Below are 16,664 nucleotides of genomic sequence, written 5' to 3'. Positions count from 1 at the left end.
CCGGGCTCCAGGGTTAAGACCCTGACTCAAAAAGCAGAAACATAAATAAATGTCTTAGAGACCACACAGTAAGATATACTCATGTATAATTTTAATAATAACTTAATGTGAATTTTTAATATTTTACCTTAAAATTTTTTACTTATAAAAACTGTTAATGAGATACAGTTGCATATATAAACTTGTTAATACACGCACACACGCACTCACGCACGCACCCGCACTGGGGTTGGCAGATTTAACAAAGATACGGAATGGGAGCTAAATTTCTATTTCACACAATGAGTAATTTTCTCAGTATAAGTAAGTGTAGTAAGATAGTCCTGGGGGTGGAGCCATGGGCGAAACCCAGGTAAATCCCACTTCTGACACCAGATATCGCGGTAAATAAGGATCAGGATAAACAAATAAGGATCAGGATAAACAAATAGGCCGAATAGATGTTTATTCAGGGAGAAATAACTTACAACCTAGACAGATGAACACCAGGAAATTCAACCCGATCCTCTCCTGTCCGAGTTACGCCAGAAAGAGAGCGCCTTTCCTGGCCCCCTCCGACCTCCTTCCACAGGTCACTTCCGCCCATGGCTCCACCCCCCCAATGGGCGTGGTCAGTGCCACAGAAGGACTATCTCACTACAAGTAAGTACTGAGCCTGAGACCTCACAGCCCTCAAAGTCATAGCCATCCTTCCCAGGCAGAAGAATAGCTCAAACCTTATGAGTTCAAGACCAGCCTAGGTAACACAGCAAGACCCCATTTCAAAAACTAACAAAGAAGCAGAAACAAAACATAAAAACTCACCCATCTTTGACCAGAAACTCTAACTTAACTATCATCTATTTTAGTTTGCAACCCCAGTATGGAAACACGCAGCGGAAATGAGTAATTCTTTTCAGATCATAGCTTTTTAAGTTATTTTTATTTTCTCTAGAGTTCCTGCATCGCATAAGTTTCATCTAAAGAGCAAATATACCTTTTTAAAAACATGTCTTATGAGACTGAGCAGCTCCAGTGGGGAACTGACTGACCCTGAGGGCTAAGTATCACCAGAAGAAACACACTTTAAAACCCCACTGCCGGTGTGATCTTTCTCTGCAGTCCAGCTGGTGCTCACCCATTGTTAGAGTTCTCCACACTTGACTGAGTCCTTGACGCCACTGTTGTGAGAGCAGGTGATTTTCTTCTGTCAGGCGACAGGGAGAGATGTGCATTTTGCAGCTAGCTCCTTCATGCACAGCCCAAGCTGCTCAGTGCTAGAATGCCCAGGGAGGACTCAATGGACATTCAACTGACAGAAATGGGTGAGCAGGAGCCCTCACTTGAGTAACAACGAGCCCACACTGGGGGTTCCACAGAAGCAACCCCTCCCAAGATGACTCTCCTCAGCCAGCCTGAGCTCTAGGAGCTCTTCTTCACGATTCTGGGGTTGAACTCAGATCCTCATGCTTGTAGAGACTCTTGCCCATTGAGCTAATCCCCAGCCCCATTAAAAACTGATATAAAATCATTCAAAGAAAATGGTTTCCTAAAGAGTCATTAGCTATGATCCACATATTACCTATAGTTTGAGGACACTAAAAGGAAGTGCTACACTGGAAACGTAAACTTCATGTCATCTTCATTCTACCACACACAGCTGAAGTGGAGGATGGAGATGTTCAACCAGATGGCAGTTACATAGCTCACAGTATTTCAACATGACTGACCTGGACATTTGGGAGGGATGAGCATTGCATGTATGAATGATATGTATGAATGATCGCTAGTTTTTAAGCCAAACGGAGTCAAGGGATGATTACGAGGAAAGAAAGAAGTGAAACATTTCAGAGCATCGACAGCAGGGGAGGGGCACAGTTTGTAGAAAGGAGCCACGGAAGGGCCCTCAAAGCCTAAGCAAGCACATCTGAGAAGGGGCCCAGGGTGAGCTGCAGAGGAGGCTGGGCTTCCTCGTCCTTTTTGATGTAGGATGATAGCAGAAGAAACAAGACAGCAAGATGAAGTTCACCATCCTTAGAGGGAGTGTGTCTTCAGAGGTCTTCAGTTTGCTTCTTTGTCACTGAGTCAAAGTCTTTTTGTGCAGCCCAAGCCAGGCTGGGACTCACCTAAAGCCCAGGTTGACCTTCTAATTGACAATCCTCCTGCTTCAGCCTCCGCCATGCTGGGATTATAGGGTGCAGCACACAACCTGACTGCTCAGAGAATTTTCCCCAACATTTTTATTACACACATGCATGTGTGCGTGCATGCACACACACAGGAACACCTCACACACACACACACCTCATACTCCACATGAGAGCAGTAGCATCAGCTCATGTACCCATGCACAGAACAGTTCCTGACATGGATGTGCTAATAGGTAAGTAACACATGAATCCTAAAACATCACTGAAGACATTGTCAATCATGCAACTCAGGGATCCCTATGTCAAGTACCATATAAGAAAGTTTGAAATTCAAAGTAAGGGAAAAAGTCTCACTTCCCTAAGCAATGGGTCTGGTGCTTTTCATATCAACAGAATTTTGAACAAGCCCAGATATTTTTAACTTCGCTTCCCTGTGAGTACCCAGTAAAAGCTCAGGATCTCGGCAGTGTCTGGATTTGCTCAATGGTGGTATGTGCTTTTGCATGGTACTGACTTGCTGTGGGTGTTTCTTCTTTCCTATTTCCCCAGCCTCTGATACTCCTTTATTACTGTGCATGTGTACATCCCAGGTGCTTTGCACCGTGCACTGAGTGAACAACATGTGTGGGAATGATCTGAGGGAAGAAGGCCTACTCACAGTGAGGAGCCCATTGCAGCTCTGTATTGTTAGCTTGGCCCTTAGCTCCAGACATTTCCAAGAAGTAAAGGTAAGAGCATATGACCTCAAGACCTCAAGGCTGTGGACCTAGGGTGGAAGGCAACCAGCAGAAGCCACTGGAAGAAATTTATGCAGTTTGGAAAAGAAATACCTTATGGCATGTCTTCTGGTCACTTCCCCTCAGCTGGGTTTCTCCTGAGAGAAAGCAGCCTGGGTCATGCGGCCTCTTGATTTCTACTGAGATCAAGTTACATGTAGTACTTCCCTCTCCATGCTGTCTAGGTGCCCTGAGGAGGTCACTCTGATGTCCCACATATTACATGAGCTCAGTCCTCAGTCTTCAGTGGAAAGACACAGAGACACACTGACAGCAGCATCTGACGCCATCAGTGTATGGCCTTACAGAAACCATCTGTTGCCTGCATGTCAGATATGGAGGGGTGTCTGAAAGTCAAGGATGTCCGTGGATGTCCTGATGTGCCTCAGTGGGGACACAGCGACAGGAAATGGGGCACAGGGACAGGAAATGGGGCACAGGGACAGGAAATGGGACACAGGGACAGGAAATGGGACACAGGGACAGGAAATGGGACACAGGAAGCTACTGCTTCTTTTCACTGATGCAAACACCCTGGGGCCCAAGCCAGGAGGAATCTTATCCTATTGGTTCAGAGACTCTATATTATGACATAAGTGTTATATAAGTGTTATTCTCTGTGTTGGACAGTATAACCTTTGAGCATCAGACTGCATCCCAGATATAACTAATGCCCTACACTGACCAAAAATCTTCAGATATGATTTCTGTTGCTTCCGTGTGTGTGTGTGTGTGTGTGTGTGTGTGTGTGTGTGTGTGTGTGTGAGAGAGAGAGAGAGAGAGAGAGAGAGAGAGAGAGAGAGACATTCAGCAGCTGGTTGTCAGGTTTGGTAGGTGGTCCCTTTAGTTCTGAGTCATCTTACAGGCCCTGTGGTTTCTATTTTATAAATAGAATGTTATAAACAATGTGGCTTATCCGTTATTATGATATCTTCCTCTGTGGCGTGGGAGAGAAGAGTAACACAATATCTGACTGGGACTCTCACCTGTATGGTCTTCTTATACCCACCCCAGGCTCACCTCCCCTCCAGTTTGTTCTCCCTTCTTCCCTCCCTATGGGAGTCCTTCCAAGCTCAGGGTTTCTTCAGAGAGCTGGGTTAGCAAACCCCTTGGCACCTTGGTGCTTCTTACATTGATTGCACTACTATTTCAAAAGGGTCTATTAAAATTTCTTATTACAGGGAAGGACATTGTGCAAGTTTTTATCCAATGGTGTTTTTGAAATAAAGTTGTATATTGTAACCAGTATGTAAACCTAGAATGGATCAGGATGACTAGAGCACCAAGCAAGGAGCAAAAACAAGTTTACTTCTTTAAAAAACATGGTTACAGACTTGTATAAACCGATTCAATATCTAAAGCAAAGAGAAGACAAGGACATCTGGATTCTGGGATCAGGCCAAGGGGCATTTGGGGAGGGAGGTGGGGCTGTCACAGCACCCTGGGATTACAGGAGGCAAGGCTCACTTGGGGAAGCCAGCACTCACAAAGATGCCAGACTTTCCAAATTTAAAAAGTCCCCAAGTGTCTAATGGTGCCAGCTGCTAGGTTCCAGGGAAAGAGAAGTGACAAAGGTACTGGTTTCACTTCCGGTCCACCAGAGTCACACTTCCGTCCATCCAAGGGGTACACATTTGAACAAGGCATAAGAAGATGTGATAAATGCTAGAACAGAGGTGCAGGGACCCGTGAGATGGCTCAGAGGATAAAGATGCTTGCTGCCAAGGATGCCCATCCAAGTCAGATCCCTAGGGTCCATTTGTTGGAAGGCAAGAACCAATGGCCACACGTTGCCCTCTGACCTCCTCATGTGGGCCACGGCATGTGTGCCCACCCATCCATCCATACAAATAAATAAATAAACATAACAGGATAGAGGTGCTTTACTGCTAATGCTGGAGAAGAGAAAACAAAGCTAATTCTATAGAAGAGAGTGTGTATGCCTATAACTGTCATCAGTAAAAATGGTGTAGAACAAATTTATTGTCTCCCAGGTCTGAAGGTCTGAAGTCTAGGGCTAAGGTGTGGAAAGGGTCACGCTACCTCCAACAGTGCTGGGGAGGGTTAGCCCTCAGCCATGCTCCTAACTTCCAGCAGGCCTTAGTTTTGTGACAGCATGACCACAGTCTCTTCTGTGGCCTTGCCCAGTCTCTGTAGCTGCACATAGCCAGCCCCTTACAAGGACAGCAATCATAGAAAAGGGACCACTTTACTGACATGGTTTTATCTTAACTAAGTGTCTCTGCAACAAGGACTGACTGTAGGCACCTTGTCAAGAGAGAAGATATTTTGGAATCTAGAATCATGTGCCCCTGCCTTCACTGTGTGACTACTGAAACAGCAGGCCCTTGGAAATTGAAATTTCCCTGGGTTCTCATGCCGGAGAGAGAGAGAGGAAGAGAAAGACTGAATCCCTGGTGCCTGAATTCCTTGCTCCCTGGGAAAAGATTTCACACAGTTCTGACAACTTACCAGATCGCCTTTCAACACAGACTAGAACCCTGCAATGATGGGTCAGTGATGGGTGGGACTATACTCTGATGGGGACGGTGTTGCTATGAGTTCTTCTCTCCCTCTGCGTAAGTGTTTGGCTGAGATCCCAAATGGTCTTAAGTGCCACTTCCTTATTTTGTCTTCCCCACGTGGCCACATCAGATACATCTTTCTCTGCTTTTTGCATCACTTGTCTCTTCATTTTTCTGTTGAGGACATGAAGCCAAGCCTGGCTTGTTAGGGTTGTCAGGGGCCAGGCTCTGTCACTAACATGTCTGGTAACAATTTTGGTCAAGTAATTCGGGTAATAAGATTCTGGGACACAATATAGGCTGATTGAGGTTTATTCTGGGAGGATTCACTTACACAAGAAACAGACGACTTCTGCCGGTTGCGCTGAAGGATCCCCTTCGATATTCTCTGTCTCTGACCCAGAAGTAAATGAGAGCATCCAGGTAGGGACCCAGACCTAGATTGCACCCGTCACGCCCACACCTGTTCCCACGCCCCCAATGGGCATGGTCAGCCCAACTGGTGGGGTGGATATCTCACTACAGCCAAGCCATGAGAAAAGACACTTTTAGGTGTCAGTCATTCGCAGTAAGTTAGCTCTGGATGGGAAGGATGGTTGAGCTTCTATACATAATATGTAGGACCACTCTATTCCAAGGACTTTACCTTTCCAGTTCAGTGGGCATCAGCGACTTTCTGCTTGTGTTTGGAAAGCAGAAAAAAGAGGGCATGAACGCCATGTGCTGAAATCTGACCCTTGGGAAATTCTCCACTTAGAAAGATTGGTCCACCTTGAGCTTTGTCTTCCTTCTTAGTGCAAGGGCCCCTTTGAGCTGTTCAAGCTCTTGTGTAACCAGGGCAAATGCTGTCTGTGCAGGCTAGCCATTAGTATGAAGAATTCTACTTGACTTGCCTTTCTCAGATGTGTGATGATTTCTTCTAGCAACACACACTAAATCAGTCATCGCTTTCATGTGTCACTCTGCATATGAAATAGAGCTAGCGAAGCACCCGTCCTAAAGTTCCTGGAAAGAACTGATTACCAAACCTCTGCCCACTTCATTTATGCACTGATTTTTTTTTTAACTTATTGCATGCTAGCATCTCTGTTCTTGGCATGGCTACTTTAAAATGTACAGGAATATGAATGTCTGGGGACAGTATTTGTACTACATTAATGTAAAGAGGACATCCACTCTCTGATTTGCCTGTCACTGGGCTCGCTCTCCTTTGCCCACCCTCTCCTCCATCTTTTTTCTTCTTTCTTTGAAAAGGTGGTTAACTGAAATACAGGAAGATAACCAGAGTGCAGCTCCCAGCACCCACACTAGGTGGCTCACAATCTCTACTAACTAACATTCAGAGTCTCAGCAATCTTACTCTGTACATAATAGGTGATAGCCTGTTATAAAGCCTTGCCCCTGCATTTAAAGGGAAATTAATTAGCTAAAGGGTAATTAATCAATTAAAACATGCTAATCTTAAATGCCCAGAAGTGTTCTTAGCAGTTTTTTGCTCAGTAAACTTAAAAGAGAAACACATAAAGGACTGGCCTTACATCGTTTCTGAGGTTTGCTCCATGTGAAACATACATGTGTTTTGTACATGTTGTGATGGGAGAATTTCTCAACTGGTATGACAAAGTTGCCACTCAATGCCATGTTATTGTTAGCAAATAATGCACTGTGTTATAAGTAATGGTTATAAGATTAAGTATTTGAGCATCTAATATGGTAGTATGTACATTATGGCCTTATTAAGTTAGAGCAAAAATCATTCATAAAAAGGTAGTGTTAGGCTTAGAGTCTCTGTGTTGGATCATTAGATATTTATATTTGTAACAGAAAATGTTCTGAGAAAGCTGTTCATTTTTAATTATATTTTAGGTATGAATTTAATGATTATATCAATAAATGTCACCCATATTTTGTCTGGAGTATAGATATGTCTCTGAGAAAAATAAATCTTAAAAAAATTTATATGTAATTAGGTTAGCCATAAATAAAAATGCTGTCTACAAGGTCTCCTTAGTAAAACTTTTTAAAATGTTTTGTGTCCAAAACAATTAATGCTTCTTAGATTACTGATCTACTTTGGGTAAAATTTTAAAAGGTCTAACTTGAAAAGATAAAAATTTAATGTTTATATCTTAGTTTTTTCAAGTTTTCTTTTAAAAAAGAATCAGAGCTCATTTAAATTTCTCTTTAGGCTGAAATGATTTTGAAGACTTCCTACCCCTAGTTAAATGGAGATATCACACACAGCATACATGTGCACTGGGTAATATCTGTTTATGGTAGTTGATGCTATTTTATAGAAATTATAAAAGCTATTTCAAAATGACTTTATCTAAAGGATTTCACGAGGTCAAATATTAATGTGTGAACTCTGGGGAGACAGCTCAGTGGGAAGAGTGCTTCCTAAACAAGCATGACATCCAGAGTTTAAATCGGGGCAGACAGGCAGATCCTAGGAGATACTGGCCAGCAAGCCTAGCCAAAACGGCTCAGTGGGAGACCCTGCCTTGATACTCCAGTAATGTAGACAGCAGTAGAGAAAGCTATCCATTATCCTACTCTAGGGGAACAGTCAACATCCACACATCTCTGTGTATATACCACACACACACACACACACACTTTAATGCACTAATATAAAGCTAGAACTTAATTCTCTGTGCCTAAAGTAAGAAAGCACATGTTAAATGCATGTCTCTTCTGCTTACATAAGCCTTCTAAGATGCAATGCTTAGGAGAAAGCCTGAACTACTTTCTTCTTGCAGTGATAAGACACCATGAGCAAGGCTACTTCTGAAAGGGTTTATTAGGGGCCTGATTACAGTTTCAGAGGGTTGGAGCTCATGTCCATCAGGCGGGGAACATGACAACAGGCTGGCAGGCATGGTGCTGAATCAGTTTAAATTTTCATACACAAATAGGGGGCAGAGTGAAAGAATTAATTGAGAATTCCATGGGGGTTTGAACTTCAAAGGCCACCCCCATCATGACACACCTCCTCCAAAAAAAAAAAAAGAAAAAGAAAAAAAAAAAAAAAAAAAAAAAAAAGAAACTTCTTAAACTTCTTCTCTTTCCCACACAGTTCCATCAACTGGAGATAGAGATAAAGCTTTCCAATATATCAGCCTATGGGGACCATTCTCATTCAAACCAACTCAGAGAACATTTTCCCAAGCTGGTGTCTTTCAAACTAGAGTTGTTAGTGGAACTAACCTTTCCCAGGGCAGTTCCTAATTGTATCATGAACTAGCCCTCTAGGCAATGATAATCAGAGAAGCTCTAACATTGAGCATGTTTACTTACTAAAAAGCAATGGCATTAGTTGTCAAGAAGTACATCTATTTGCCAATTCTTGATTTTTCAACTTTTCTTTTTTAGTTTTCTTTTTAAGGTTTACCTGTATTACTTTCATGCGCGCGCGTGTGCATGTGTGTTTGTGTGTTTGTGTGTGTGTGTGTGTGTGTGTGTGTGTGTGTGTGTGTGTGTGTGTGACTGAATGTCATGGGACTGAATGTCATGGCTTATGGAGGCCAAAGAAGTCACTGAAGTCCTTGGAGCTGGAATTACAGGTGGTTGTAAATTATCCAACCTGGGACATCGGCTTGCATCCTCTGAAGCAGAGGGGTCTTGAGTTTGAGAACAGCAAGGGCTTCATAGGAAGAACCTCTCTCAAAACCAGCAACAAAGATGGAATCACTTATGCCATCCTTTCCAAAAGGGACTCGAGCTGAGAAGCTACAGCATTGTGGCTCTTTGGTCACATGGTCACAAGTGCTCTGACCTCGGTCTCTCCCGTGCTGCTTGTGATATTTGTTTCAGTAATAAAGGTACTTCAGAGATTTTTCCAAACCCAGTATATCACCACAAATCCCCTAAAACTGATGTCTGAAAACAAAGAGAACTGCCCTGACACTAAGAGAGACATTTTAGAGTGATTTGTGCCATCGGGCAGCTGAAACAATGGTTCCCAGAGAATTAAAAATCTCAAGACTAAGGCACTACATCAGTCAATAAAAAGCTTGCCATACAAGCGAGGATTTGAGTTCAGTTACCACCACCCATATAAAAAATATATGCTAACAATCCCAGTGAGAGGGAGGTGGGTCCGGGGGGGAATTTGATGGTCAGGCAGCCCAGCCCAGTCAGTGAGCCAGTGATCTCTGAGAGAAATTCTACCTCAAAATCCAAGGTAGGTGGCTCATGAGCAATAATATCTAAAGCTGACCACTGATTTCCCCCCTCCCCCCCCACACACACGAAGGAGAATTAAAATTCCCCTAGGGATCTCATGCTTGCAGCATGGAAAGGCTGAAACCCACTTCCAGAAAAGGAACTTGCCTTCAAGAAAGAGACGTCACGTGGTGCCAACAACTTTTCAGGGCAACCCAGTGATGGGTCAGTAATGACGTGGGGCACACTTTGATCAGGAGTCAGAGCACACCGTGCCCAGGATTGCTTTCCTATACATCCGGCTTGTCTGGTATTAAGCCTAAAAACACGACAATGTCCTGAAGATGAATAATTTTCTTCCTCTTCTCACTGCAGCTGAATTAATTGCCTCCCCTTCCTCCTCTGTTTGCTCATCTCTGTCTGTTTAATTGGTGCACTGGGATAGACTGCTCATGCCTTCCAGAGCCCGGGCTTTGACACTAAAACTCTGGGAACAACTGGATTCCTTCATTTGTTGCTCTTCCTGATGTGGCCACATTGAATAAATCTCCTTTCTCTGCCTTTCATGGCTGCTTTTCTCTTTAATTGGAATTTGTTGGGGCCTCCCAAGTCTGAGCTTTAACTGTAAAACTTTCAGTTACTCTATTTCCAAATAATATCCCCTTTCATGATGCCGGGGACTAGATATTCAGCTTATGAGTTTTAAGAGACAAAATGCAATTCACCTATAATGAAAAGCAGGAAAAAGGATGTTGGAACCCTAAATCTTGACTACTGGCAGGAGCATGGTGGCATCCCAGGAGGAAAGATACCTCTTGGTGGCTTCCCTGCTAATCCTGGAGACTAAATGTATCTCATAAGCCTAGCATATGGCTTTCTGCAGGCCGAAGGCAAAGGATGTCAGCCGCTTCTCCTCTGTGGCTGCTTGTTGGATGTTCTTGGCATGTCTGAGGTAACAAACATAGGTGCAGTAGGATAGACTGGGTGCCAGCACCTGTGAGGTAGCACTACTCCTCCCAGAGCATGGCATCACAGCCACAGTTTTTCCACATAAGCAAAAATTCAAACTTAGGTCTGTTCACCTTCAGCAGCCTTTCAATATTCTCCCTTCTTACGGAAAGGACCCTAAAACGGTGACCCAAAGAACGACAATTGCCCAGTGCCCACGGAGAAAGTAGGCTGAAACCTTGGGGTAGAGAGCTCGCCTCCCTAGAAGAGATTTCACACCATTCAAACTGCTTCTTTCACAGCTAAATCAGCATATGCACGGCTTCCTATAAAATTGTATCATTGTCTTTCCTATAAAATTGTATCATTGTCACATTGTCTTTCCTATAAAATTGTAACATTGTCACATTATCTTTCCTATAAAATTGTAAACATTGTCATATTGTCTTTCCTATAAAATTGTAACATTGTCTTTCTATAAAATTGTAACATTGTTCCAGGAAAGGGAAGAGAATCTAAGTATTTTCTACCTCCAGTTCTGTTCAAACTGTAAATAAATCCATTTTCCTTTATCAATATCCATTCCCAAATTTCTTCTGAAATGCAGGCAAACCAATAAACGGTTTATGAACTGAGCAGCCAGATAACCTGCAGAGGCCATGCATGGCAGGCGGCCCTGTGCATTAAAACTTTTCCACTGGACTAGAGCTTTTGTGCCCACCCCAGTCCTCAGCACCACAAGAAGCCAGCTGTATCCTAAAGGGAGGGCTCCATCTGCAGGGAAATGCAGAGCTGTTCTCCTCAAGCAGCTAAGCAAGACCCAGAACCCCAGGAGAGTCAAGCTGGAAGGAAGCCCAGAGCCTCACAGCCACCTTCCTTACCAGTACCAGTTTCAGTAGAAGAAACTGGCTCAAAACCCATAGCCAACTGGCATAGGCCTCAACATCTTAACTCCAGACTAGGAGGCTGTCTATGGATCACAATGCTGACACACTTTGACAGTTAAAATGATTATTTAACCCATTTCAACCTAGTATTAAGTGCAAACAGTTGAAACCCGTTAGTTAAACCAAGCCCTAGAGATTTGATAACAGTCCAATCAGACATTCAACATTAATGGACCTTGGGGAGCTTGCAGGACACTCTGGGGGGAGGGTAGGGCCTGCTCTGAACACACAGTCTGGCTGTCAGGAAAAACGTTTGTTAGAAATAAGCAACAGATGACACTTAAACCACAGGGACAATAAATAAGGAAAAACAGTGGTGAACGATAGTATGATGACATGGTAGCAAGGCTACACAGGCTTCTACTCCTAGAATTCAAGGGGTCCAGATGGGAAGACTGCAAGTTCAGGACCATCTTAGGCTACATAGAGAAACACTTGGCATAAAATGAAATAATGCTAAGGAAACGAATTCAAGAGGAGCTGGCCCAGCGGACAGAGAGGGTCCCAGAAGCTCAGTTTGCCCTTCTGAAACAGATCTGGCATATTTGAATTCTACAACAGAAAAGGAAATTAATATCTACAAAACCTTGCTGTAAGCATTCACAGTGAGGCAAACACACAAGGTTTCTTTCCGGGATGCCATGCTTGCATCTGGCTTTGAGGCCTTTCATGTGTGACGACAGCAATTGTTTTAAGAAGATCAGTCATTCATGGGGAGATTTGATTCCGTTCCCCCAAAGCCATGCAAGCATTACCTCCTCTATCAAGTCAGACAATAAGTGATAGTTCAGATATGGGTGAGGAGCCTTGTGACTCTGAAGCCCCTGCTCTGGATCCGGTCCCCATCTCCTCAGCAATAAAAAGCAGCTTCTCCCAAACCCAGGAACCTGGAAAGTCTGGGGACTGCAGTCCCTCCTGGATCCTGTCGGACCCACGCAAGAGGGAGGACTTCCAGCAAGTGTCCCGAGGCTCTGGAAAGAACCATGACTTTTCAGCCAGCCCACTCTACATTTACCTTGCCTTCTCCTGGGGTCTTTTGCGCTCCTTTGGAGGACTTAGAGGAGGTGGACCCAGCACCCTGTGCGCGCCGGGACCTCAGGTCACTCAGGCTGCTGAGATACTTCTTGCGCAGAGCCAGCAACTCCTGAAGATATTGCAGGCAGTCCTGGGTGCGCGAGTACATCCAGGCACGGTCCTCCTGCTGCAGGTAGTGCAGGCTGGTGTCCATGCTGTGGGTGCTTCTGTACTTCTTCAAAGACTCGCTGGACTTCTCGAAGTGGTCCCCAACCACGTACATGGAGCTACTGCGAATCAGTCTGACAGTGGGGCTGGCTCCCGAGTAGTAGGGGCCCTCAGCTGCCGCCTTCCCCTGTGTGCCGTGGTGGAGGATGGAGTGGATCTTTCTGAACATGGTGCTGTTTCCCTCCGTGGGAACTGTTGGCTGACTACACAGGTGTCACTTGATCCAGCTACAGGCAGAGGAGCCCATTTCCAGGCCCTGTGCCACCTGCCTCCCAGAAGGTTCAGCTCTCACAATCCCGGCGAGGAACAGCTGTGTAAGGCAGGCAAGCTGCACCTCTCTCATGGGGGACACTTACTGTGGGACAACCAAGATGACATACAGAGGAGCTCCCTACAGGAGACAGTGCCCCAGGCAGGCCTTTTGAGCCTGTTGTTGGAAACACGTCCTATGCTTTTCCATGGAAAGCTTCAGCTGGAGGGGCCTGGTGACGATCTTCTAGCTGCATAGTCATTGTCTTTCCTTTGTTTTCCATCCTGGAGAGAGATCTCACCAGGTTTGACTTGATCTTCAAAAACTTTTCACAATGCTGCCTGCACTGAGCTGGCCCTGGTGCTGAATTCTGTAGTTCCGAAATCAAATCTTCCTCTTCAGAGACACCCTCAACCAAGCAAAACCCAGGTGTTGCTCTGGGTGAGATCCAGCCCCCTTGTAGGCCAGGGTGGACACAACCAGGACTCTTGGCAGGAGCTGGCAGATGCCCTGATAAACCCGGCCCTGAGCAGGCATCCGAGCGTCCTGAAGGAGGCTGGCCCTGAGTAAGAGGACCTCAGTGGTCACCTGATAGCAGGCCTTTGAGGGCTGGAGGATTCAGGTATCTGGATCACGACTTTTTAGCACAAATGCATCAGTGAGTAGATCACATACACTAGGGGAGATTCATTTCTCCCAAGTACATTTTTAACTCAGAACAACCCAAGCCAAACCAATTTCTTCTCAAGAGCATGGAGTTATTGGCACCCCAGGAACCTCTACCTTCAGCCCCCAGTTTCCACAGCTCCATTCAGAAATTTCACTGCCACATTCATTTCTCTCTAGAGTTTATTGTCATCCAGTCTTGGATCTGAAAACTGAATCCTGAATGTCTCCAGCGCAGATATTTCTTCAGGTACAGGTTAGGATATTAGAGGAGCTGTGGGCTATTATTGCTGTGTGTATCCACACACTTTGGTTTTGCTGTTTACTGAGTTTACTTCATTTCATTTCTGAAATAGAAAGCATTAGTAGCTTTACCAGATAGAAAGAAAACATTTTTAAATGTTTACATCCTGCTGTAAAATAACCATTCATTTTAAGTCATTATAGAATACTATATGGAGGTGTTGTTTGTACCAGGGCATCCTCTGTGTTCTCCTTGGCAGGTTGAGGACAGAGTTCCTTGTGTGTGAAGCTGTTTAAACCTCCCCATGGCACAGGGATTTAGGGATGATGTAGTATTTCCCAGTGAAGTAAGTTATTTAGTATTTGTAGCTTTCTGGAGATGGAAGAATGGTCTCAAACACAATCTTTAATGAACTTCTTCACAGGAAAGAGCCCCCACCCAAAGAGATTTGTCTAAGGTCTAAACAGTTCAGCTGAATGTTCCATGTTCCCCTTCAAAAAGCCATCCAGATGCATCTCCCCTCAACTCTGCCACCGCCTTCATTTGGGCACAGTGTGGGAGCCCATGGACAGCAGGTCTGGGGGCATCACTTCTCAGAAGTTCTCATGACTGAGAAACTCAGCCTTCCCTAGGAGACGATGCCAGGGACTGGTGGTCATGTCTGCACTGCCTGGATCAAGAAAACGTGTGAAGAGATTTTTAAAGATAGTATCTTCTTTCCAGAATGCAGCCTCAGCTTTTGCTCACAGAGTGCATAAAACTACCTTCCTCCTCACAGCCCCTCTTTCTGTAAGCCTCTTTGCTGGATTCATCTCAAGGGCCAGACTTAGGGGGAACGGCTGATAATGGCTCTTGTATTGGAGGCTGACAACCTGAGTCCAACCCTAGGAAGTAGAGAGACAGCACTGGGACCGGGTCCCACATGCTTCTGACTGCACCTGTACCCCACGGTATGCACGCACACACACAAGCATGTTCAAGCATGCTCATGCACACTCACAGACAGTCAGATTTAAAACACCTGGTCATACCACACCCACCCTCGAGAGCAGAGAGAAATGAATGCATGGATGCTTAGTGTTCAGCTTTCTCTCCTCTTTTACTGCCCAGGGCCCCAAAGTAGGGAATGGTACATTCCACTTTCAGGCTGAGTCTTCCCAAGTCAATTAGGGCAATTGAGAAAATGCTCCACAGACATACCCACAGGCCAACCTGATCTAGACAACCCCAAATTCAGACTCTGACAATTAAAACTAAGCATCATGGTCAGTATTTCATTGCCACGATAAACAACTGAGATAAGCAACTTAAGGGAGGAAAATTTTATTTTGGCTCATAGTCACAAAGGTCTATTGTCAACTGGCCCTACTTCTTTGGTCCTGAGGTGAGACTAAACATCTAGGTAGCAGAATGTGTGGAGATGAAACATCTCACCATAGCAGTCAGGAAGCAAAGAAAGGATCATGCCATGGACAAGACACACTTCAAAGGGCCCCAATGCTTTGCTCCCTCCAACTTACCCCCCCAATTGGGCCTCTTCCTCAAAAATGCCATCAAATTATAAAGCTATCAGTGGATTAACCTTCCTATGAAGTCATAGCCCCTGTGACTTTGCAACTTTACCAAGCCTCTGTTCTCAAGACTACTGCAATGAAAACTAAGTCTTCCATACATGAGCCTTTTGGGTCAACACTTCCTATTCAAACCATAACAACAACACATCTCTCTCCCTGCTTCTGCTTCCCTTCCTACCATAGTTTATTACCCATCTCTGTAGATTCAACTTTAAAGTTCCACATAGAAGTATGATTATGAGATAGTTCTCAATCTGTCTTAGCATGATGTCCCCAAGGCTGGGTATGGTGTGGCAAGTGGCAGGATCTTCTATTCTGAGATGGAATAATATCCCACTATATATACCTGGAACAGTTTCTTTTTCCATTCATTGATCATCAGATATTTTAACTGTTTTTATATCCTGGTTGCTGTGATAGTAAGCAGATATAAGATGAATCCTGAGATTAAATGTGCACCACATGAAAACTATAGTTAATACTGTGTTTTATTGGGATCCTCCCCTCCACAAAGAAATAGGGTTTAGGTGCTCTTGTCCAGAATAAGGGGGTGTGTTAGAGCACAAGCATATTAGATGTATGTTATGTATTTCAACATACACAATAAAAAGTAAACAAAAAGCAAAAAAAAAAAAATAAGATAATGTAAAGAGAGCACTACCTGCCCTATCTCCCTCACCAAAAGTAGCATTTTAAATTTCACAGCCCCTGCCAGTTGCCAACCTCCCTTCCCAGACAAATATTTGGATTTAGTCAAACTCAAGAAGCCTGCCATGATTTGATATTTATAGAGGTCCACGGCCCTGGATGGGTCCCTAAGTAACAGTCAGATGAGACACTACTGACTCTCCTACTTCCATGGGGGGAGTCTATTTCCTAGATGCCAGTTGGTTGGCCTGTCTGGAGCAACCAGTTGCTCACAGGCCACCTGTCCTGTAATGTTCCCTTTCTGGCAGGATTCCAATGGGCACCCACCCCCTCCCCTACAACCAGGTGTATAGCTGCCATTGTGGAACATCCTGGGACAGCAGTGGGATGCCAATCTCAATAAATGTGCCACAAGCCAGTACCTGCACTTCCTAAGGAGAGTGCTGACTGAAGCAACCACTTCCCAGTGTCAAGTCTGGAAATTCCTGTCACCCTGTTCCTGACACGAAGAAAGTTGACTTTGAGTCAGCTCAGTGCTTCCCAGAGGT

At 44.6% G+C, this 16,664-nt stretch overlaps 2 protein-coding genes across 2 annotated transcripts in view; one reads left to right on the top strand and one right to left on the bottom strand.

Moving 5' to 3' along the window:
• The window catches only part of CUNH13orf42 (chromosome unknown C13orf42 homolog), a 29,201-nt gene extending 16,177 nt beyond the window's left edge, over nucleotides 1-13,024 (bottom strand). The window contains exon 1 of the mRNA XM_051195561.1: nucleotides 12,508-13,024. Coding sequence (XP_051051518.1) covers nucleotides 12,508-12,903 — 396 coding nt within the window. The 5' untranslated portion in view covers nucleotides 12,904-13,024. The remainder of the gene's footprint in view (nucleotides 1-12,507) is intronic.
• LOC127230298 (GTP-binding nuclear protein Ran) overlaps nucleotides 1-16,664 on the top strand; it is a 1,116,469-nt gene that overhangs the window by 1,017,319 nt on the left and 82,486 nt on the right. The window lies entirely within an intron of this gene.

The sequence above is a fragment of the Phodopus roborovskii genome, unplaced genomic scaffold (genome assembly GCF_943737965.1).
Source record: "Phodopus roborovskii unplaced genomic scaffold, PHOROB, whole genome shotgun sequence".
Taxonomy (NCBI): Eukaryota; Metazoa; Chordata; class Mammalia; order Rodentia; family Cricetidae; genus Phodopus; species Phodopus roborovskii.
The sequence above is the reverse complement of the archived record's forward strand: the minus strand, read 5'-3'. Positions and strand labels throughout refer to the sequence as shown.